A 26,005-nucleotide genomic window follows, 5' to 3' on the forward strand; every position below is an offset into this window, starting at 1 on the left:
TATTTTCAAGCAATTTATTTGCAAAGTACAGGTAAATTTAAGCAATCATTTTATCACGATGTAAATTAATTTATAAATTATATCTATAAATCATATCTCTAGCAACTTATGGAGACTCATCAGGGGTACTTAAGATAATATCTATAAAACTAAGGACTGCTACTCTTTGTACAGATGCTAAAGCAATTACTATTTTATCCAAGAGATCCACCAGTGGTTCGTTGTGATGAACAAAGAGACGTATAACTTTCTTTAGAACCTCAACTTCGACCTGTAATAAAATATAAATATAACAACTTAAATACACTCATTTTATACAGTCTATCTAAAGTAACTATCTACGTCAGTAGTATATATGAATTACAACAGGCAACGTGAAGGGTTCATTTAGTTAATGAGGAATACGACCGGAGCATAAAAGTCAAGAAGAAAAAATGGATGCTGATAAACCAAAAGCAACAACCTGCTCGATAGTTACGGATAAACAAGAAATTACAGGCTACAGAAATTGAGACGAGAATAGAACGAGCCAGAGCAGCATTTAACAATATGAAAATGCTCCTCATAAGCAAAGATTGGTCACTTTCCCTAAAAGTATGTCTAGTTCGATCTTACTATATTATGTGGAGGCCTGTATGGCAGAGACGCTCTTGAAAAAACTACAAGCATTCGAAATGTGGGTTTACCGAAGCATTTTTTTGTATATCCTCGATCAAACATGTCACCAACATAGAGGTAATCCAAAGAATCGAAAAAAAAAAAAGAAATCGTGAGCACAATTGAGAAGCACAAGAAACCAGGCAACCAAATAACGTTTACAAAACGTTGAAAAGATGTCATGATTATCACCAAAACACGTCAGTTTATCACATTTTTTCGACGTCGAAAGTCACGTGAATTTGTCCCACCATAACTGACGTCATTTTTATAACGTTTTAAATACGTGGTATCAAAAACGTAGTTTTTAGGTCTTTTTTAGATCTATTTTTCATTTTATAGTTTTAAAAATGCACAATATTTATTCGTATGGGCATTGTTGATATTGCAATTTTGCCATTTAACTGTTTTAAATTTAGCCCATAGGCTAAAAGTAAAATCAAATGGAAGATTCTCTAAAATCCATAGAATTACAATACCCTCAATGCAATATTTCACTTTTTATATATATACTAACTGTATCAAAGCTGAAACAGCATATTAAGTAATAAATAATTTATTAACAAATTATCCAGCATAATAGTTAGCTTAATTTAACGCTGTACATCAAATCAAAAAGAATCATGAACAACTCATTATGTTGGGAATATCTGTATACAATAGTACACGAGCATCATTTTTCTTCACCAACTCATAGCTAAATATTGTAGACTACTAAAAAAATCTTAGAAGGCTAAAAATTAATTTAATTAGACTTGATAACACATACTTAGTTCATTAACAGAAAATAAACACCAAAAAATTACCTAAAAAGGTTTGCAAGAAGAATTACGGCATTAAACTAACTCACCTGAGCAAAACGAATGAAAATCTCTTTATTAACACGTTTCTTCAACCAAATATTCTACTTCAACTAAATTTCATATGATCATTTAACGTTATAAACATGAAGATAGGTACATATAAACGAAATCGTTTGGAGTCAAAGTCAATAAGCTCCTCCCACTTTTGTGACGTCAGACTAAGGCTGTCTGAAATAAAAACGTTTTTAAACGTATTTTAACGTCATTAATCTTACGTATTTAAAATCACCTACTAAAGACGTCTATATGTCGTAATGTTCAAACACGTGTATATATTCAACCAAAAACTGACGTTTCCTCGACGTTATTGACGTCACTTGGTTGCCTGGAAAGACTTAAATATCTAAGCCACATATAGAGACACGATAAGTACCGTCTACTGCAATTGATTGTCCAGGGGAAAATTAACAGTAGGCGAGGGCCAGGCAGGAGAAGACACTCGTGTCTCCAAAATCTGCGGAAGTGGTTCGGGCTTACATCGGTCGAACTATTCAGAAGTGCCGTAAGCAACATTAAAATTAATATGTTATTAGCCTCTTTACCCTACCTATTTAGAATTTTAAACTAGGAAAAATATGATATTCTACTAACTCTGGGTTTTAATATCCACGTATGAAACAAATACTAAGATACAGTGGAGCGATTCGGAGAAGACGAAGTTAGAAACGACAATGGAAGTGGGCTAATTGAGATATACATGGAAGGAACCCAGTAGGAACCAAAGATCAATAATTATTATTGATTTAATAATAGTAAGGAAAGCCAGCAAAACAATAATACAGTAAGAGTATACAGACAAGCAGAATGTGCAAGTAACCACCGACTAGTACCAGGAAAATTCATATACACAGGAAAACGATACAAAGACAATATCCAAAGAGGCAAGGAAATGCAAAAAAAATCGTAAATATCAGGTATAAAGTAGAACTTCTACAGCAATTTAGGATTCGAACACTATATTATCAGAATAGGCTACAGAATATAACAGAGATCAATGAAGAATGGACCCGAAAAAAATGTACCATAACTTAAAAGGAAAAATAAATACGTATGAATCGGTTTTAGAACGTCTTTCAAAGTTGTCCGATGCCTAATTTCCACGTCCTTCTATCATCCCATTGGCCAGCTCTAAGATCCCTTGTACTCATTGCTTTGGTTACCCCTTCTTTACATGTCTTTTTGGGTCTTTCTCGTTTTTTGCGGTTTGGTGGTATCCAATGCCTAATCTTTTTGGGTAATCTTCATTCTTTAAGCATGACCATACCAAATCAACTGTTTCCTCATAGATTTTTTTCATAGATGCTGCATTTTCGCTGTATTCCTATTTTGGAGCTCCAAAGTATTCCATTTAGGCAGCCAATTTTTCTTCTAGCTTGTGTTACCCTTTTCTTTATTTCCTCATCGTCTTTTCTCGTTCTATCGAAGATTACTCCCAGGTACGTGTATTTACTACAGGATGTGACTTCTTCATTATCCTCTAGTTCGATATTGGATAACTCAGCTCCTATGGATAGGTATTTAGTTTTTTCCACATTAATTTCCAAGCCCCACTGTTCATATTCCTCCTTTAGTTTTCTTGCCATATACTGTAGATAGTCTTTATCATTAGCTATGATGACTTGGTCTTCAGCAAATTGTAAGGTATATAAACAAACCTCTCCGAGGTCTATATCCATATCGTGGCATTTACGTTTTCACTGGTCTAGTGCTTTTGCAACATATATCTTGAACAAAGTTGGTGAAATACACCAGCCCTGGAACTTTTCCAGGTGAACTTTTTAGATAGTGTGTTGCCAATTTTTACTTGTGATGTAGACTTTTCATATAGATTTTTTAAGGCTTTGATTAGAGTGTAGCTGATGTTAGTTTCTTGTAGTGATTTCCACAATTTAGTCACAGGAACGCTGTCGTATGCTTTACGGAGGTCAACAAACATGAGATGGGTCTCTTAATTGTTTGCTGATTTTTTTCAATTAATTATTTTAGACAGGAGACAGTATCTGTGCAAGTCCTTTCAGCGCGGAAACCAGCCTGTTCTTCTTCTTCTTGTTCCCTATACTCCTATACTGAAAAATTCCTGTTTACCTATACTAAAAAATAAATAAAGAGGCAAATAATGTGCTATGTTTTCAGCAACACAAGAATAACACCAAACACCAAAAATAGTTGGAGAATAAATATAGTGAAGAACTAGAAGAGATGATTAAAAGGAAAGAAGTTTCATAAATAGCTAACCGACCTAACCCCAGGAACACGAGAAGAATATATTTACCCTCAAATAACAAGTCGAGCAAAGAATAAGGCTCGAGAAGAACGAATACTGGGAGAGAGAATGTGCATGAACATAGACAACACAATAGTGTCTACAGATCAACGGAAGCATGAGACAAAGATAAAAAATAACAGAAATAATAAACAAAGTAAAAATATCATACAGATTATTTCATTCGTAGGAGATTCTGACCAATAGAAAGCTACAGAAATAAAAACTACAGCGATTATTTCATTCATAGCAGATCCTGACCAATAGAAAGCTACAGAAATAGAAATTAAACTGATTATTTTTTAATGATTTTAACATATCGTATAGTAAGATATTTGATCACGTGTTTAATTCTGTCCAATCAGATTAAAATTATACTGAGAATTATCTACTGTAGAAAATTACCGATAGAATTTTTTTAAGTAGATTGTTTCTGTTTAATGGCAACCAGTTTCCTAGTTTTGACAACTGTTAGATTTAAGAAAATATCGATAATATACGTATTAAAAAAATAATCTTACGAATATCACACGACAGTAAGAATAAATAAGGAAATAATGCTTAATTTTTACTCAAATTTGTTGTCATTGGGCAATAGCCAATCGAGCCCTGCGGGCTCTCGTGTCTATTGCCAGACAACAAATTTTCGAAAAATTATTTCCAATTTATTCTCACTCTCTTGTGATAATAGGAGATTCTGACCAACAGAAATGAAAATGAAGGTGATAATTTTTGATAATATCCCGTCGTCAAGTATATAACGTCAGATGCCCTTCGTTGCTACGAAAAAATACATTCAGTGACATTAATGACAATTGTTGTTTTAAAAGTTATAAAAGTGATGACTTTCAACCGTCAAATATTTATACCAACTGTGTGTTTAATTGTACTAATTTGTACTTCTTCTTCTTCTTCTTAGCCTTCTATCGTCCACCTTTGGACATAGGCCTCTCCCAACTCCTTCCATCGGTCTCTATCCTGAGCAACATATTTCCAATTCATTCCGGCTACTCTTTTAATATCATCAACCCATCTCATCTGTGGTCTTCCTCTCGGTCGTTTACTTTGGTAAGGTCTCCAATGTTGTATCGTGGCATTCCAACGTTGGTCTTTTTGTCTAACAGTGTGGCCTGCAAAGCTCCATTTAAGTTTGGCAACTTTTGTTGTTATGTCCTCGACTTTTGTTTTTGATCTTACCCAGTCGCTCCTCTTTTTATCTGACAGTCGTATACCTAACATTGCTCTTTCCATAGCTCTTTCTGTTGTAGCTAGTTTATTCATATTTGCCTTGGTTAGGGTCCAGGTTTGACACCCATATGTCATGATAGGAAGGATGCACTGGTTGAACACTTTGGTCCTCAAATATTGAGGTATTTTGCGGTTCTTAAGTATCCAACCAAGTTTTCCAAATCCTGCCCATGCTAGTCTTGCTCTCCTATTAATTTCCGCACTTTGGTTTTCTTTGTCAAGTTTCAGGATTTGGCCTAGGTAGATATATTCCTGGACTTTTTCTATCTCACTGCCATTTATAGTTATGCGTCTGGGGTCATCTGTGTTTGTCATTATTTTTGTTTTCTTCATGTTCATTTTTAGACCGACGTATTGGGAGCTGCCTGCGAGTTCCTCTATCATAATTTGCAGTTCCTCGAATGAGCTCGCTATAGTCACAATGTCGTCAGCGAATCTGAGGTGATTTAGCTTCTTGCCATTAACGTTAATGCCATAGGTTGACCAATTTGTCGTTTTGAAGACGTCTTCTAGTGCTAGGTTGAAAAGCTTTGGCGATATTACGTCTCCTTGTCTCACGCCTCTCTTAATAGGGATGGGATTTGTATTTTCGTCTAGTTGTACTATCATAGTTGCATTTTCATATATATTATGTATTAGTTGTCTATATCTCGAATCTATTCTACAATTAATAGCTTGTTCTATGGCCCACATCTCGATACTATCAAACGCCTTTTCATAGTCTACGAAGGCAAGAAATACGGGTAGTTGGTATTCATTTGCCTTCTCTATCAATGTTCTCATTGTCAGCAGATGGTCTGATGTACTATATCCTTTGCGGAAGCCAGCCTGTTCCACTGGTTGGTAATTGTCCATTTTGTAGGTCAACCGGTTGTTAATAATTCTCATGAATAGTTTGTATACTTGACTGAGCAACGATATCGGTCTATAATTCTGTAGGTCACATTTGTCCCCTTTCTTGTGTAAAAGTATTACTAGACTTTCGTTCCAGTCTTTAGGGATTTTGCTATTATGGAGACATTTATTAAATAGCTCTGTTAGTATAGGGATTGTTACTGTCTTGCTTGTTTTCAAGAGCTCGGCAATTATACCGTCCTGTCCTGGAGCTTTATTATTTTTTAGTTCTTTTAAAGCTCTTTCTATTTCGAATCCCTTTATATTTGGTAGTACTTCTGATCCCACGTTTTTTATTTTTCTTTTGACGTTCTCCTTTGTTGATTCATTAGGCTGGTTTTGCGAGCTGTACAAGCTTTTGTAGAAGTCTTCGACTATTTTTGTTATTTTATATTTGTCCTTCTCTTCCTTACTATTGGCGTCTTTAATTTTAATGATTTTTTGAACACCCAATGCGGGTCTTAGACATTTTAAGCCTCTGTTTTTTTCAATGACTCGCTCTATTAAGTTCTCGTTCCATTTTTGTAAGTCGCGTTTTAGTTCTTTTCTAATTGTTTTATTAAGTTCTATGTATTCTTGAGTATGGCGTTTGTTTTGCGTTAGTAGTTGTCGTCTTTCCGTCATTAGTTGTTTAGTTTCGTTGCTTATTTTGTCTTCTTTAGTACTTGTTTTCTTTGCGACCTGTAGTCCGGCTTCGAGAAGGTTCTTATTGATGTTTTTGTTAATTTCGTCAATTTCATCTTGATTATGTGAAGGATCATATTTGAACTTATCCGCTAAGACTTCTCGGAATTGCTCTTCATTTGTTTTTACTTTAAAGGCATCTATTCGCGTTGTTTTTTTAAATAATCTTTTCCTCTCTTCTTTCATGTTAATATTTATTTTTGCTCTAACTATACGATGGTCACTACCCGTTGTTACGTTGTTTATTGTTGTTACGTCTTCGAATATTCTTTTGTTGTTTGAGAGAAAATAGTATATTTCATTTTTGGTGGTTCCGTTAGGTGCAACCCATGTCCACTTTCTGTTAGGTTTCTTTTTGTAGAAGGTATTCATAATATACATGTTTTCTTGTTCCAGAAATTCCATAAGTTTTTCTCCCCTTGTTTTTCTTGTGCCGAATCCAAAATTTCCAATCTTGCTTTCAGAGTCTTCAATCTTACTTCCAATTTTGGCGTTAAAATCTCCCATTATTATTATTTTGGATTCTCTGTTGGTGTCTATAGCTTTTTTAAGATCTTCGTAAAAAGTATTTATTTCTTCATCAGTTGCCTTTTCAGTTGGAGCATAAACTTGCACAATCTTTAATTTGGTTTTTGGATTTAGTTTTAAAATCATGTATGTAACCCTGTCTGAGATGCTGTCAATTATTTGAATGTGTGATTTTCTCTTCTTGTTGATTAAGAAACCTACTCCACCGTATGTATAGTCTTCATTGCCTTTATAATAGAGCCTGTTGCCTGAATGTAAGTCCACATACCCTTCACCTCTTCTTTTAACTTCTGATAGTCCCATTATATCCCAATTCATATTCCCTAATTCCTCTTCTAGTTCGTAGAGTTTTTCGTCTTTTGCCATGGAACGGATGTTGTAAGTTGCTATATGGAGTTGTTTGTTGTTCTTCTTTTTCAATGTCGACTTGCCTCCCCCAGAATCCTCGAGGCAGACCGTTATTTCGGTGTGGGACTGTGGAATAAACTTCCTACCCACCTGGGGTGTCTTTCGTATATCTGTTGAAACCGACATTTTTGATTTGTGGAGGTTTTGGCCATAACCCACCACGCTGGCCAGACGGGTTGGTGGGTGGGAGGGGATATTAGGGAAGGAATTTGGGGTTTGGATAGGATAATACGGAGGTTGGGGCCTGGTTACCTCTAAATAGGAAATGGAGGAAAAAACCAGGAGCTCGCGTGGGCAGGGGCGCTAAATCCCTGAAGTAAGTCTGCTCTCTATCGGGATCATAGAGGGGTACCTACCCGCTACCACAAATTTGTACTTACATAAATAAATTGCAATAAAATTTTTATTTTGTACAGTTTTATTCATGAAATAATCGCAATAAGTTGCACTCGATCTCTAAAATTATTATCGAATTTTTGCCCTCGTGACATTTTGACATAATTTCACTCCCCTTCGGGTCGTGAAATTAAAACTGTCAAAGTGTCACTCGGGAAAAATTCGATAATTTTAGAGCTCTTGTGCAATTACTACTGATAATTTTTGATAATATTCCGTCGTCAAGTATATTACGTCAGATGCTCTTCGTTGCTACGAAAAAATACATTCGGTGACATTAATGACAATTAATGTTTTAAAAATTATAAAACTGATGACTTTCAACCGTTAAATATTTATAACAACTGTCAAAGTGTCACTCGGGAAAAATTCGATAATTTTAGAGCTCTTGTGCAATTACTACTGATAGTGCAGTCACTGAAGGTTTTCACCTCCGATTTTGTTGAACCTCCATCGATTTTCATGAAAATTGGTGAGTAAGTAGAGGATACGTCAAGGAACAAAGGTGACATAATGCCAACTTGTGCTTTTACCCTGGGGGTGGATGCCACCCCTTCTCGGGGGTGAATATTATTTTATTAATTATAATAGCATAAGTCGGTAGAGGGACAAATTATAAGCAAAATTTGTTATATAAAATTAATAAAATAAATCAACACTTTTTGAGTTATTAAAGACCAAAGATTTTATTTTTTCGGTAAAGAATGCATGTTTTAAATCGGTTTTTCACGTATAAATAAAAAACTATAAGCTTTTACAAAAAAGTTTTGCTGAAATTGAAGATAATATAAAATTCAATATATTCCTCACATAAAGAACTAAACTTATGTTAGTTCAAAGTGAGTTATTGACAATTGAATGTGTATTTTTTTCGACGAGTACTTAAATCTAAGTATTCAAGCTTAAATAACGGATAAACGATGCAATGTATAAAATATTCCTGCTAAACATTTGCCAAAGTACTTCGGAATACCTATCAAATGAGCTTCAGAACAAGGTAATTGCGTCAAAATTAAGCAAGTTATAATGAAAATAAAAGAACCGTTTCGAATTTTTTAGGAAAAATTGAAAAATAAAACATACGCCATTTCCACAAAAATTAAAACTTATTGTAACCCTTACAAGAACTTCTTTATATTAGCATAAGTAATGTTTTCGATAATTTTGACCGGTTAAAAATGCATATTTTTGAAAAGAAGATATAATTTAAGAAAAATCATAATTTTTAAAATTATTGTAATTCTCATATTCTTTTGATAATAACTCCAAAAATACTCAATATACTTAAAAAATAATATATAACCAAATTTTATTTTTTTCTGTGCCAAATATTTTACCTGTTTTGCTGTTTCTATAGGGTAAAAAATAACCGAGATAAGTCTTAAATTTTGCTGTGGCATTTAACCTTTTATTTTTAAAAAAATATGGTGTTTAAAAGATTAGGTTCAAAGTGCTGAAATAGGACTTTTAATTAACTTTCAAACAGTTTTTAGATGAACCTGATATCGTAAACACGAACGGAGTTATTAAAAAAACTAACATTTTTGGAAATATTTTGGAGCATAAATTTTAATGCTATCAACATGTTCGGGGGCTTATTTAATAGATATTTTTAAGTACTTTGACAACTAAATAATAAGTTTATGTTACAAAATGCATCAATTTCCCGTTATTTCACTTTGAATATTTGGAGTTTTTTACTCGCCGAGAAAAATATACATTCAATTACCTTTAACTCACTTTTATTTAACATTAAAAGGCTTTTGTAGAAGGGGGTTTATTTAAATTATTATTAGCTTCAATTTTGATAATAATAACTTATTTGTAAAAACTTACACTTTTTGAGTTATTGATGAAAAATTGGTTAAAAACATGCATTTTTCTCAAGAAAAATTAAAATCTTTGATCTTTAATAACTCAAAAAGTTTGGATTTATTTAAATATCTTTATATAACAAATTTTGCTTGAAATTTGTTCCTCTGTAGAAATATGGGGTTATTTTTAATAAAATAATTTTCACCCACGAGAAGGGGTGGCATCCACCCCCAGGGTAAAAGCTCAGGTTGGCACCATGTCACCTTTGTTTCTTGAGGTATCCTCTAATTACTCACCAATTTTCATGAAAATCGATGGAGGTTCAACGAAATCGGAGGTAATAGCTCATATCCACTTTCAGTGACTCCGTCAGATGTCCTTTGTTACTACGCAAAAATGAACATTCAGTGACATTAATGACAATAATAATTAATGTTCTGCAACTTGTCACAGAGGACACCAAAAAACAAGTTAAAATTATTTACGATTTGTTGCCCTCGTGCCACTTTGACATAATTTCCCTCCCCTTCGTGTCATGAAATTAAAACTGTCGAAGTGTCACTCGGGAAACAAATCGATAATTTCAGAGCTCCTGTGCAATTACTACAGATTATTTCATTCATAGGGGATTCTGACCAATAGAAAGCTACATAAATCTAAATTTGATAATTTTTGATAATTTCCCGTCGTCAAGTATATTACGTCAGATGCCCTTCGTTGCTATGAAAAAATACATTCAGTGACATTAATGACAATTAATGTTTTAAAAATTATAAAAGTGATGACTTCCAACCGTAAAATATTTATAGCAACTGTGTGTTTAATTGTACTAATTTGTACTTACATAATAGACCAGTAAGGATCTGCGAAAAAACGTCTATTTTTGGATGTGAGAAGTGGCATTCGGATTTTTTCAGATAAAGTTAGGTGACACCTTCAATAATAATAATTGATTTATGCTCCTTCTCAAATATGCCCGGAACATTAATAAAAAAATTAAAATATTTAAAAATTTCGAAAAACATCGATTTTTTTCTGCTTTCTTTGCTTATAACTTTAAAACGATTCGTTTTGAAACAAAATCGTACAGAAATAAAATAAAGATAACTGAATTTTGTATCATATACGACTGGTAAAAAATGTCTTAAGGTATTACCTTTTCTGCAATATAGCAATAAATACAAAATAAGGGGGCAAAATAAGTCTGTTGTTATTCAATATTTTTTAACTACTTTGGTGGCACTTAGAACCTTAGTAATTCGCTTAGGAAATTCTTTGTAACATACTTAAATCGTGTACCAAATTTCATTAAAATCGACTAAATAAATTTTGCATAATAAATTTGCAATCTAAATGTTTTTAAAAAAGTTCAAATTTTTAAAAATCTTTCTGAACAAAAAGTAGACCATTTATAAGTTGGCTAATTTTTTTACATATAAAGAGGTGCTCTACCTATCTAATACACTTTACAGAATTAAAATCGGATTATTTAAGGGGCTTCAGCAATGTTTTAAATTTATAAACAATTTTTTGGCTTATAAACAAATAGTTTTGTTTAATAATAGAAAAATAATTTTTAGCAATGCAAATAATTAAAACCGGCATACTTTTACTTAAACTTTCAAATTCTGTCAGCAGAATTGCTATTTTATTTTTTAATCAAACGTTATTCGCGTTCAAAAATTGCAATTTCTCGATTTTTTGAAAGTTCCACCGCGTTTATCTCGAAAACTATGCATCCTACGAAAAAACTTGTAGGAACATTTTTTTCTTAGAATTACCTAAGAAATACAAAAAAATGTTTTATTTTGCGAAAAATCGATATTATGTAATTCCTCAAGTTCTTTGATTATAAAAATCTTATCGACATCCGGATCAACTGTTACCCAAAAAATCGTGTTCTACGGGTCAAAATACATAAGAAAACTTGGATAAGTCCATCTAAATAAAGGAGCCCGTAGCACCCCCTCCTGGCCACAGCACTAATTTGTTTATAAGCCAAAAAATTATTTATAACTTTAAAACATTGCTGAGGCTGCTTAAATAATCCGATTTCAATTATGTAAAGTGAATTAGATAGGTAGAGTACTTTTTTATATGTAAAAAAATTGAAAAATCTTTGTTGTATGTTCTAGTTTTTGTTGTGCAAGATTTTAAAAAATTTTAATTTTTTAAAAAAAAGTTTAGATTGCAAAATTATTATGCAAAATCTATTAACTCAATTTTAATGAAATTTGGTGTACGGTTTTAGCACATTACAAAAATTTTCTAAGCGAATTAGGAAGGTTCCAAGTTTAACCCAAGTGATGGAAAATCATTGATTAAGGACAGGCTTCTTTTGCCCCCTTGTTTTATATTCATTGCTACTTTGAAGCAAGGGTGATAAATTATGACATTTTTAACCAATCGCATCTGATAGAAAATTTAATTGTCTTTGTGTTATTCCTATACGACTTTGTTCTAAAATGAAGAGTTTTTAAGTTATAAGCAAAAAAATAGAAAAAAAATGAAATTTTTTGAAATTTTTAAATATTTTATTTTTTTATTAATGTTCCGGGCATATTTGAGAAGGAGAATAAATAAATTATTATTAACGAAGTTATCACCTAACTTTATCCGTAAAAATCTGAATGCCACCTCTCACATCCACCTAAAAACAGATCCTTACTGGTCTATAAATAAATTACAATAAAATTTTGGTTATGAACAGTTTTATTCATGAAATAATCGCAACAAATTGCACTCGATCTCTAAAATTAATATAGAATTTTTGCCCTCGTGACACTTTGACATAATTTCCCTCGCCTTCGGCTCGTGAAATTAAAACTGTCAAAGTGTCACTCGGGAAAAATTCAATAATTTTAGAGCTCTTGTGCAATTACTACTGATAATTACATCAAAAGGGTGGACAAATTATAACACACCATTATTGCAAAAGAATAGATTGGAGTAACTCTCACAAGACCCTGTGACAATAATGAAGGAAGAAGCCGAAATTACACAGGAATATATAATAGGTCTGGATCCCGCGTACAAAAAAAGTTGATTAATTGCAAGCTGAAAATTTGTTAATAGCTTAAGGGTGTCTAGTCGGACAAACTTTGATATATGGGAACACTGGAACAGAGTAAGTTTTATTTGTGGAACAGGTTAAAAATTTGGAACGTCAGACTACGAAAACGTCATATTTATTTTGTCGGACAGAATTTCTAATTGGCTGCTATTAAATAGCATAAAACATCAGACTGCTATTAAATAGCATAAATTTAGCATAAATAGGATAAATAAAATTTGTATCCCCAACTGGGCATTCTAATAAGTCCGACACGTAGAATATGTTAAATAACAGGTATTATATTGGTGGTAAATATTAGTCTGATGTTTGCATGAGAGATTAATGAAAGGGCAACACATCAATTGAAAGTTCTGCCCGACAAAATACATGGGACGTTTTCGTAATCTGACGATCCAAATTTCTTCCTGTTCCACAATTAAAATTTACCTGTTCCAGTCTTCCCATACATCAAAGTTTTTCCGACTAGACACCATGAATCGATTAACAAATTTTCACCTTGCCGTTAATCAACTTTTTTTGGTACGCGGGATCCAGACCTATAATTAAAGCACTAAAGAAAGCTAAAAAATAAAAAAGCACCAGGACCACAGAATACACAAATAATATAACTGCTCAAATATGGAGGCGCAAGCATCGTATTCTTTATACAAGTATTGTTCAATAACATTTTAGCGCGGAAGGAGGCTCCAGAAGACTGGAATCTATCATATTATAATGTCCTCCATTTTTTAAAAAGGTGACAAATGGCCAACCAATAACTAGAGAGGGATCAGTGTAATGGGTACCTGTATTTTCTAATTCTGTGGTAAATAACTCTTTGTATGCATTAATACAATTAGAATGGGAGAGACACATCAGTGACCTTTTTGACGATGCTTCTCGAGAAAATGCTCCAAATACTACCTGTGACAACCAATTAGACAGAGGTCCCAGTATACTGAAGTCAGAAGTCATAAAAGCAATACAACAAGCCAAAAACAATAAAGCACCTGGACCAGATCAAATCCCTGTTGAGCTACTTAAACTTTTGGACGAGGAAAACATTACCTACTTGACTACTTTCTTTAACAAAATTTACAACGAAGGAAAAGTACCAGATGATTGGTTGGAGTCACTATTTATAACATTACCAAAGAAAAGCAGGCCCACCAAATGCAGCGATTTTAGACTAATCAGTTTGATGAGTCACACACTTAAGATACTTTTACCTATTATACAAAACCGAGTATTCCTTCTGTGCGAAACTAGAATGGGTAATAAGCAATTTGGATTTAGAAATGGTCTAGGAACTAGAGAAGCACTATTTTGTATGCGCGTTCTATTACAAAAAAGTTGTGAATTCCGAAAGAACGTTTATGTTTGTTTCATCGACTTCGAGAAGGCATTCGACCGAGTACAACATGATACACTTTTCGATTGCCTGCAGGCAGCAGGACTTGACCACTACGATATAAGACTGCTGAAATACTTATATTACAATCAAGTAGCCTCTATCCAAATTGGAGACAGTCGTACTGAAAAACTGCCGATAAAACGTGGAGTACGACAAGGTTGTGTTTTATCACCCACCCTTTGTAATCTGTACTCTGAAGAAATCTTTAGGGATGCTTTGGATGACAGACAAGAGGGAGTAAGGCTAGGCGGAGAAGTAATCAACAATATTAGATACGCTGACGATACAGCCATTCTTGCTGAAAATTTACAAGATCTCAGACACTACTAAATCTAGTCAGTTAAGCAAGCTATCGGAGAGGCCTTAAAATCAACATTTCAAAAACAAAGTGGATGGCAGTTGGAAAGATTAATATAGATCAAGGTCAGCTTTCTCTTGTTGGAGAGGAGTTAGAACGGGTAAATCATTTCAAGTACCTTGGCAGCTGGTTAAATGTAAATTGTGACTCTGATGAAGAGATAATAACTAGGATCGAAATATCACGGAAGGCTTTTATGACCTGGAAACCAGTTTTATGTAATAGAAACCTGTCGATGAATATTCGAAAGAAGGTGCTGAAATGTTATGTGTGGTCTGTCCTATTGTATGGTTGTGAGACATGGACGTTAAAAACCACAATGCTAAACAAAATAGAAGCATTCGAATTGTGGTGCTATCGACGAATCCTAAAGATATCGTGGGTTTTGCACACTTTCAATGAAGGTGTTCTTCAAATGATGAATTCGGAACGTCTGCTCATAAGCATCATAAAGAGGAGAAAAACAGAATACTTCGGCCATATAATTAGAGGACCTAAATACCATCTGCTTCGCCTTATAATACAAGGAAAAGTGGAGGGAAAGAGATGGATTATTCGAAAGAAACTTTCATGGCTGCGTAATATTAGACAATGGTGTGGCTGCACAGTAGAAGAATTATTTCGCGCAGCAGCCGATAGAGAGAGATTTCAGGAAATTGTAAACATGATGACGGCCAACGTCTGAGTACAGACACGGCACGTAAAGAAGAAGAAGATGCATTAATTTCGTCTTCTTCATGTGCCTTATCTGTTGCGGACGTTGGCTATCATCATAGCAATTTTAACCCTGGAAGATCACACCTATTTTTTTTTACATAAACCTCACACATATGTGTCAGATACCCAATGATTTTTTGTGAAGAAATAAAAAAAAAGTAAATATTTTATGATTTCCAGAGACTCTCTAATCACTATTGAATACATAGGAATAATTAAATCAATAATTTTATTTTCTCTCTCTTAATTGCAGTAACACAAAGAACAAAATATTAAAAATACCTAAAAATAATTAAAAAACATTTTCTAAAAAACCGGAAACATAATTCAATATATTTTAATTTAATTTAACAACAAAATGGTCTTTCTAACTAAAATATAACACCTGATTATAGAACTCATATTCATTCTTAGCCAGGTATTTCAGTTTCACTCATTTTAGTATGTAACTACAATCATAAGACAGTGTGGCTCTATGCTCCATGCATTATGCTTTTATAGCAAGCCGAGCATGCACGCTTAACCAGGGCCGTCTCAACCATACACGGCGCCGGGGTGCAAGACTCATCTTTGCGCCCCCTTTTGTCAGAAGATTGTATTATAGGTTATAGGTACGCTAAAATTAAAACTAATATTATGTTTTCTTTCTTTGTTTATACAGGGTGGGCCAAAGAAAACAGTCCACCTCGATATTTGACAGTAGTTATTAGATTTTAAGGAAATGCCGAAATTTATATTTTTAAATTACAATTTTTTGATATACATTTCATACTAGTGACGTCATCCATCTCGGCGTGATGACGTACCTAATCGATGATTTTTTTAAATCGGAATAGGGGTCATGTGTGGTAGCTCATTTGAAAGGATGTTCAATTCTCTATTCAGCAATATAAACATTAATATCTTTATTTATACAGGGTTGGACAAAAAAATAATTTTTGAATTAAATTAATTGGCAGAAAAAGAAGAATGTATGTAATTTATTTAACTTAAAATACATTCTATTGCTGTCAGAAAATAGAAAATCATGTTTATTTGGCAAAATAAACATTGCTTTTTGCATAAATTAAATGTTTAAACTGCCAAAAGGTATGTGGGAAGCTGTTTGTGATTTCATTTAAGCGAAAAGTAATGTTTCTTTGTGAAATAAACATTTTTTTCTATTTTCTGACAGCAGTACAATGTATTTTGAGTTAAACAAATTCCATATATTCTTCTTTTTGCGTTAATTAATTTAATTCAAAAATTATTTTTTTGGCCACCCTGTATAAATAATGATATTAATGTTTATATTACTGAATAGGGAATTGAACACTCTTTCAAATGAGCTACGCACAACCTCTATTCCCATTTAAAAAAATGATCGATTACTCATCACGCTCAGATGGATGAAGTCACCAGTATGAAGTAAATGCCAAAAAATTGTAATATAAAAATAAAAATCGAAATGTTTCCGCATTTCCTTAAAATTTAATAACTACTGCCAAATATCGAGGTGGACTGTTTTCTTTGCCCCACCTTGTATATTAAAAAACATGGTTTCAGCGTTTCAGTATTCAAAAAAGATCAATCTTATATTATACCATATTTTTTCAAAGTATACCAAAGTCAACTTTTCTAGCTTTTAAGTTGGCAAAAGTTTTTATTGCTTTGGTGATATCTATTTTTACTTGCTTTTTTATAGGGACTTATTAAAGCCAATTATTTTTGATCAATTTAAGTTTAGAAAAAGATCTTTCTCCTTCAGCTATTTATCTGGAATTGTTAAATATATTCTTAGAATGTAGAAATATTTGGGAAAACGGAAAGTAAATAATGAGTTAAAATATTGGTAACAATTATAACTCACGGAATAGATTTTCACCATCTATATCAGATCTACTTCCAAGCTCTAGTTTTTTTTTTGTAAATTTAAACATTGTGTTGTTTTTTAGGTTTTCTTCGGAGTTTCTCCAAAACAATATACTTTCCATGAAAGAAAAATTATAATTATGTTCCCTCAACATTTCAAATCTTACAAGACGGTGATTCATTGTCACTCTACATTCAATATTGGTCAAAATAGTGTACGCGTCACCTTTTTGAAATTATTGTCGGAATAATCTAAATGGGTTTCATATTTCATTCCCATATCGTAGGTGTAGTAACCATTAATAGCCTTTGTAAAAAATATCGAAGGTGCACTTGTATGTTTTTGTTATTTGTAGTTTTTTTAAGGACAAAAAGCGCAAGTTTGAGCCTAGCAAGTTTTCAGCTTGCGCCCCTTGGACTTGGCGCCCGGGTGCCTCGCACCCCTTGCACCCACGGGTTAAGACGGCCCTGCGCTTAGCTTTTCCATCTTTGCCTTTGCAGAAATAACACCTAGTTTTCTTTATTAAATTTGTGGGATGTTGTGTTGTTAGGTCATTAACTTGAACGCACACTTGATCGCAAACTTTACACATGGGTGCTACATACCCTAGCCTGTATTCAATAAATTCTCGTGATTGGAAATATTGCTCAAATGAGACCGCAACTACACACCCGTCCTTGGCAGACTAGAGACTGAATTTACATAAAGCAGCATTACCATTGAAATGCAGCTGCGCAAGCTACATGCAGTTAAGTGTGGCGATGGGTATCTCACACCCAAGTGTGAGCTTCCAGGGTTAATTTTGTTTGAGGCGTTCCCGAATAACTCGATCGATGTTAGTCCAAACCATTGGCGTAAGTTTTAAAGCCATGAATGTCTTCTTCTTCCGGGTACGCGTTTGCACTTTATTTTACCCTGTATATTTATCATGTTTTATAATAAATATGACCGAGGTATTCAAGTTTCCGTTTCTTAATTGTCAGACAGATTTCTTTTTGTTTTGCCTTTCGGCGAAATACCTTTACGTTGGTAATGTGGGTCGTCTAGGATATTTTGAGGATCTGTCGGTGCACCCACATTTCGAATGCCTCTATAAGGCGTCTCGAAATTATAAGTTTAACAGTTATTTTGACCAGGACCTATATTAGTATATATATATATATATATATATATATATATATATATATATATATATATATATATATATATATATATAAAGAACTCTCCAATAAAACGATATTCATCAGACATTGAAATCAATAGTAAATTATAAAAAAAATACTTACATCGAAGAGATCTGTATAAAGAGGCAATACCAGATCAATTACGCCCTTTAATCCAAAGTAGATAGTTTTAAACAATTTCTTAAAGTCTCCAATGAGGCTACGTGTTTCGGTAGTTACTGTAAATTTATCTGTCACAGAATGAATACTAAAAAAATGGATGAATATATTGAATATGCTTCATATTTGTTGGAGTTATGTATACAGGGTGTCACTAAAAGGCAGGTAATGGATTAAATCATATATTCTGGGAACAAAAATTGTTAGATTAAACCTAACTTACCTTAGTACAAATGTGCACATAAAAGAAGTTAAAGCCCTTTAAATCTACAAAAGAAAATCGATTTTTTCCAATAGAAAACTGTTAAAAATTTTATATTAAAAATGGATATTTGGCTTTTATTGACAGCAATATAAAAAAAATAACAATTAAATTTCTGCACAAATTTTGTGTACGTTTCAATTATACATTTGTTAAATCCACCACATATTTATAAATGATTATCGAGAACAGGTAATAATATGAAAATTTATTTAAAATTGATAATTTTTGACGTTTTTTAGGAATCTTTTGGAACATATTAAAAAAGGAGCCACCTCTCTATAAAAAATGACTTTTTTGTGATTTTGATTCTGACCACCCTATTAGTCGTAAGGACTTCTCAATCATTGGTCATGCAAGTTCTCCAACGGAACTAAGCATCAAGGAGGCATTATCCATATTTATTTTGAAGCCACCCTTAAACACGCAACAAGACATGGCGTGTTTGAAATTATTGACTTAACCCAATTATTGTCAATGTCATTTTTACGTTTTCATTAATTATTGTTTGTTCCTTTAAAATTATTTTAAAGCATCCGCTCAAGAAATTTATTATTGTGACGATGATTAAAATAATAATTGAAACGTCACCATGAATGTTAATTTAGTTATGGGTTTTATCTTTAAGTTTATTATTTTTATCAAGTTTAATGGTGTGTCCTTATCTACATAAAAAAATGACTTGTCGAAAAAATACTAATGGGCAACAAATTTTAAAAGTTTTGTATTTAACTAATGGTACCACAATTAAGTATATTTTAATTGGAACGTACGCAAACATTTAAGGGGTTTAAGGGAACAAAAACCCCATAAAATCTTTATGCAACCCCCCCTCCAAATTTGTATCGGATGGAGAAACTTTACTGTTATTTGTTTTAGATGTTCTTGCCATAAGAATGCCACTTGTCAATTTTCAATAACAAATCTCTAATAGTTGTCGATATATTAGAAGATATATTAGAAAAAATCGATATTCATTTCGTAAATTCAATGGGCTGTAACTTTTTTTATCTACTCTATCTTATTATGTATAAGTTTTTATAACATATAAGTGAAGGGTTTAAAGTGTGCGTGAAGGAACAATGTATTTTAAATGGGATTTACTTTTTTGCACTGTTTTTTGGTACACTTTTATATTGTTCGTCCACTCTAACTTTTCCCATGAGTCACGATTCATTTTCAAACAAATTAACACAAAACATAAAGTGAAACGAACGTCGATCTGTATATACATTTTGTATACTGTATTCTATATACTACAGACATCGGCGTACGTTTCACTATATGTTTTGATTTAATTTATTTGAAAATGAATCGTGCCCCATTAGCAAAGATAAAATGGAACTACTATATAATCAAATATCCTTAACCTTCGCGTTGTCATGGCGATGATATGTGAGCAATAAATTACAACCGTTTTGACAGTTTTGTGGTTTGAAAGATGTTTGAATTTTTAAAGGTCTTTTTTTTTGAAAAATGGCTTTGGCAGAGCCAATTAGCCAGACTTGTTTGTGATTGATTGCAGATTCATAGTCATAAATTTCTTATAAACATAAGTACATTCTACAATATTATTTTTATAGATACAATGGTACATTGTGTAGCTTTTGTTTTATTTTGTTTTTTTTTTAATTATTTTACTGTTTTTTTAATATATATTTTAAAGGTCAAAGTTCTAAAAATTGTAGAGTAGAAATCTATTTTAGTGACGAAGAATTGCAGTTTTTTTTATTTGTTTATCGTATATCAAATATTGTATGAAAATGTGTGTGAAGTACTTTTTGCGCACTTACGCGATGTATAGCACTCGCACCTCTCGTGCTCTAAATATTGCGTGCGTGCGCAAAAAAGCATACTTCACGAACTGTTCCATAAACAAGTATTATGTGCTCATTTGTACTTAAGTAAGTTAGGTTGAATCGAACCATTTTTGGTCCCAGGCTATGTGATTTAATTTATGACGTCCCTTTATTGTTACACCCTGTATTTGGATTATAGTTCGAATTAGTTAAGTAATGTTTTTATTTCCAAGCAAAACTGTCAATTTTAGGTAAGTTCACGAATCTTGAACACTTTTCTGTAATTGGCATAATAACATACACAAAATGTGTTCAAGAGTGTTCAAAGGGGGATACAAATTTTTCTATAAGGCAGGTGGCTTTTAAAATGTTATTTTGTATATATCGCACCTTCAGTAATATAGAGGCACAATTCAAAAAAGTAGATTTTTGTGAACTTGCGTTTAAGGATTCTGGTTTCCAACATTACAGATATTTTTTCAAATAACGTGCTTATTATTTAAGGTGATACAGTAGCGATCAACAGGTAGCAAAAACGCGTTCCAAGATTGCGGCTGTAATTTTGAATATTTTTTCGAGATATTTGGCACACGTGTTCGTAATATAATAAAGAATGGCGGTACAGAGCCCAATTTGAAAAATATATTAATATGTGGAAATTACTCTGTAATTAAACACAATATTAAAAAAACGAGCCTATACCTCCATTAAGAAGAACAAAAAAATAAACTTTCTTCAAATAAACTTTTTTATCCGATGTCTAGATTTTGTGTCATTTTGGAACTACTAAAATTTTTTATTTCATTAGTAGTTCCAAAATGACACAAAATCTAGGCATCGGATAAAAAAGTTTATTTGAAGTGTATTTTTTTTAGATAATTGATGGATTCGACCGTTACTTGATGGAAGTTCATTTTATCTCACAATAAAATACTGAAAAATTTGTTTTCTATACTTCCACAAAATTTGTATTTGTATTTGTATTTTTTTTTGTTCTTCTTAACGGCGGTACAGGGTCGTTTTTTTTAATATTATTATATTTTTCAAATTGGGCTCTGTACCGCCATTTTTTCTTATATTACGAATACGTGTGCCAAATATCTCGAAAAAATATTCAAAATTACAGCCGCAATCTTGGAACGCGTTTTCGCTACCTGTTGATCGCTACTGTTTCCTTTTAAGTTATAAATGTGAAATTTGGCAGATTTGTTACTTGATAATTGCACTATAAATAGCAATTTGAAAAAATGTTAATATGTATTAATAAATTCCGTTAATTACATGTAATTTAAAAAAATACTTTCAAGATAGTCCCATATAGTATAAGAAAACATAACAGAAATAAGTAACTGTTTAAATGTGATCCCTTACATTACCAATGCCGTGTCACTGTTTAAGCAAAATAGCGATCTATTATGAATTAGACCCATTTATTTATTATATTTTGCATAATATAACGGCTCAACTAAAAACTGTTCTATATAATTCAAAATGTTAAAACACAAACTCACCAAGATTTTCGTCATAGAAAGACATGTTATTGATTGCTCCCTTGTAGTAGTAAAAACCAGAGGTGACCGGGGAGAGTAAGAGAGAGGCACAAATATATTTACCGAACCATACATGTTCTTTTTCTCTTTCTGTCAACGCTAACCGGTAGAGAATTTCATTTTGTGCCCATCTCATTTAAAGTCACAGTTAACAGAAATTTTGAGTTGAGCCCTTATATTACTGAGGGTGCGATATACAGGGTGTAACAAAAATACAGTTCATAAATTAAATCACATATTCTGGAACCAAAAACAGTTCGAATGAATCTAATTTACTTTAGTACTAATATGCACATAAAAAAAAGTTACAGCCCTTTGAAGTTACAAAATGAAAATCGATTTTTTCCAATATATCGAAAACTATTAGAGATGTTTTATTGAAAATGGAAATGTGGTATTCTTATGGCAGGAACATCTTAAAGAAAAATTATAGTGAAATTTGTGCACCCCATAAAAATTTTATGGGGGTTTTGTTTCCTTAAACCCCCCCAAACTTTTGTGTACGTTCCAATAAAATTTTTATTGTGGTACCATTAGTTAAACTCAATGTTTTTAAAACTTTTTTGGCTCTTATTATTTTTTCTATAAGGCAGTTTTTATCGAGTTGCGGCTTCTTTTTTAATATGTTTACATAAACATTTTATGGGGGTTTTGTTCCTTTAAACCCCCCAAATGTTTGTGTATGTTCCAATTAAACTATTACTGCGATACCATTAGTTAAACACAGTCTTTTTAAAACTTCTTTGCCTCTTTGTATTTTTACGATAAGGCACCTTTTATCGAGATGTGGCTTCTTTTTTAATATGTTTCAAAATATACCTAAAAATGTGAATCATCATTAAATTTTCATATTATTGCTAGGTTTCCATAATCGTACTTAACCATATACAAATATGTGATGGATTTGACAAATATTCAAAATATCTCGATAAAAACTCGACTTGTCGAAAAAGTACTAGGAGGCAAAAAAGTTTTTAAAACATAGTGTTTAACTAATGGTACTACAATAATAATTAAATTGGAACGTACACAAAAGTTTGGGGGTTTAAAGGAACAAAACCCCCATAAAACTTTTATGGGGTGTCTAAAATTCACTTTAATTTTTTCTTAAGATACTACTGCCATAATAATGCCACACGTCTATTTTCAATAAAATATTTCAAATAGTTTTCGATATCTTGGAAAAAATCAATTTTTATTTTGTAACTTCAAAATGCTGTAACTTTTTTTATGTGCACATTTGTACTAAGATAAGTTAGGTTTAATCGAACTATTTTTGGTCTCAGAATATGTGATTAAATTTATGACCTGTATTTTTGTTACACCCTGTATACGTATAACCTTTAAATAAACTGCATTTTTTTTTAAAATTACTTACTTTTCAACAACCACTTTCTGGAAATGTTCTGGTCTATTATGAGTCTCCACTAAATCCTTCAGAGCCTTAACAAAAGTTGCAACATTTGCACTAAAAGCATAAATAAATAAATAAATAAAATATATTCTGTGTCATGTTTAAAATTATGTTTAAATTAATAATAAACTTTTTGTGTATTCCTTGTATTGTACACCGTACAAGTACAATAGAAAAAACAAAGGGCCATAGCATGAGATGCGTTTGTAAAAATGAAAACAATTATCTGCAATAAGGACCATACGTGAGAACTGAGAGAAATATATAGGGTGCGCCAAATTATATATTATACGTGTATACAGTGTATATTATACAGGGTGCGGTAGAAAGATTACTACGGTTGATTTAAAATTTGGTTGTTTTTTTAATTTAGTAACTAATTTATGCATTCATTAATATGGTAAAATATTTTTTGTAAAATAATTTAAAGTTATTAAATTCAATTGAATTGTACTAGCATACGATTTATTTTAATCTTTAATTACGTTTTTATTTTCATATTTTATATTTTAGTGTATGTTTCTAAAACCAGATTATAATTATTTTTTTTTGCAAAAAATTTTTAAATAAAAAATCCGCAAAACGTAAAATCTATAGTTTTTTTAAAATATCTGCAAAACAAAACATGCTAGGTACATACAACCTTATACCAAAAGAAAGGTTGTAATATTTACTACAAAATTCAAAACTAATATACAGGGTATCCCATTAAAAAAAAATGAGAAAATTTTGTATTTGCAAATAGTGATCACAGTGTATATTTTATGGCTAAAAGTAAAAAATATTAAATTATTAAAAAATAACACTATGTTTTAAAAACTATGACCTATCAATTAAATTTTTATTTCCTTGGAAACATAATCCACAACCCTATAAATTATACCATTTTTTTCAATAAAAATGTAAATATTTCGAAAACTATTAACTTTAGGCCTATAAGACTTTATACAAATTTTTCATATATTTAAATAATATATTCAAAAATGATTTAATATACAGGGTGTTCCATTTAAAAAAATAAAACTTTAGTTCATACCGTCGTTCTGACTCACCCTGTATAATCAAAAATAATTTTAGAATATAGACCTCTTTGATACACATTAGGTTTTCTATAAACATTTTTTTGTATATCTCATAGTTTAGCCGTAATCAAAGAATACCAGAGGTTTGGCGCACCCTGTATAATATATAAGAGCTTTGAGATGCTACGCGTTTTCGATACTGCAATATGAATTCGAAAGCTGGACATTGAAACAAGGACACATAAATAAGCTACAGACATTTGAAATGTGATGTTACAGAAGGATTCTTAGAATAGCTTGGAAACAGAAGAAAACGAACACGGAAGTATTGAAAGAAATGAGCAAAGAATACGAAATAATAAACAGAATAAAAAAAAGAAAATTACAGTATCTGGGACACTTAATAAGGTAAAATATTTGGAAAGCGAAGTCCGGGAACAAGAATACCATCCTGGTTAAAAACCTCAAAACCTGGTTCAACACAACATCTGTGCAGCTTTTCCGCGTTGCTGCAGATAAGGTGAATATTTCCGTGATGATTGCCAACATTCGTCACGGATGGGCACAACAAGAAGAAGAAGAAGGACAGCTATATGAAATGCTAAGACTAACAATACAGGGAAAGATAAGAGGAGGAAGGAGTATATGAAAGATGAGAGTGACATGGTTGAAAAATTTATGGGACTGGTTTAAATGCAGTTCTATAGAACTCTTCCGGGAAGCGGTAGATATAGTAAAGATAGTGATGATGATATCCAACCTCCGATTGGGAGGCGGCACTTAAAGAAGAAGATAATTTCCTTCATAGGTAGATTTTGAAATACAACTTTATAAAAAACAGGGTGATAAAAAATAATAAGTTCATTGCACTTACTCAGTAATGACAATCTGTGTCTTTGGTGGAGGGCAGCATTTTCTTTTTGCTTCGCTGAATTGGATACCGCTAACGCAGATTGCTACAAAGATAACTAAAAGTTTCATCTTGTTGGTATTTAGATCTCAAGTGCTTCAGTTTAGATTTTGGTCCTTTTTATATCCAAATATTTTAACTTTATTGCTCAATAATTAATTACAAAACAATAGACAATACTCCGCTTTAATTGGAGAAATAATTAATATTGAAATCAAATATATGATATAGATGAATCATTGTGCATGCAATTACTTTTCCAAAATAATGAGTAGGTGATGTCTTCACCTGCTAATTTAAATTGTTTCTTTTTAATTATAAATAATACATTGGACTGTTGATTTTCAATTTACATTCTTGGGGAAAGACCCAAAGTATGATACCTGGGAAAATCGGAGAGAAAAGGATGTGGATATGGGACTACTGATGAGGAGGAAAAAACCTCCGAAACCGGTATAGACTCTTCCTGCACTCTCCGATCTAACCAGAGTACTATGCAGCTTCTGTATTTTCGTGTTGCAAAGAAATTGAAAATGTTTATACATTTTAATTC

General features: G+C 32.1%; 1 protein-coding gene across 1 annotated transcript; it reads right to left on the reverse strand.

Moving 5' to 3' along the window:
• LOC114331173 (uncharacterized) lies at window positions 1-25,585 on the reverse strand. Its single transcript, XM_050652471.1, has 4 exons — window positions 25,417-25,585; window positions 23,485-23,574; window positions 18,439-18,583; window positions 1-271 (listed from the first exon to the last, which is right to left on the reverse strand). The coding sequence occupies exons 1-4, from the start codon at window positions 25,521-25,523 to the stop codon at window positions 107-109; spliced, it is 507 nt and encodes a 168-aa protein (XP_050508428.1). The 5' UTR covers window positions 25,524-25,585; the 3' UTR covers window positions 1-106.
• Window positions 25,586-26,005: the final 420 nt, after the last annotated feature.

Source organism: Diabrotica virgifera, chromosome 5, assembly GCF_917563875.1.
Source record: "Diabrotica virgifera virgifera chromosome 5, PGI_DIABVI_V3a".
NCBI lineage: Eukaryota > Metazoa > Arthropoda > Insecta > Coleoptera > Chrysomelidae > Diabrotica > Diabrotica virgifera.

Bases quoted from the DNA above. Each gene is read 5' to 3' on its own strand.
- LOC114331173 (XM_050652471.1), bottom strand. From the start codon at position 25,523: ATGAAACTTTTAGTTATCTTTGTAGCAATCTGCGTTAGCGGTATCCAA. The intron at 23,575-25,416 runs GTAAGTGCAATG...TTATGCTTTTAG, and splicing joins ACACAGATTGTCATTACTGA to TGCAAATGTTGCAACTTTTG. The intron at 272-18,438 runs GTAAGTATTTTT...ATTTTATTACAG, and splicing joins TTTATACAGATCTCTTCGAT to GTCGAAGTTGAGGTTCTAAA.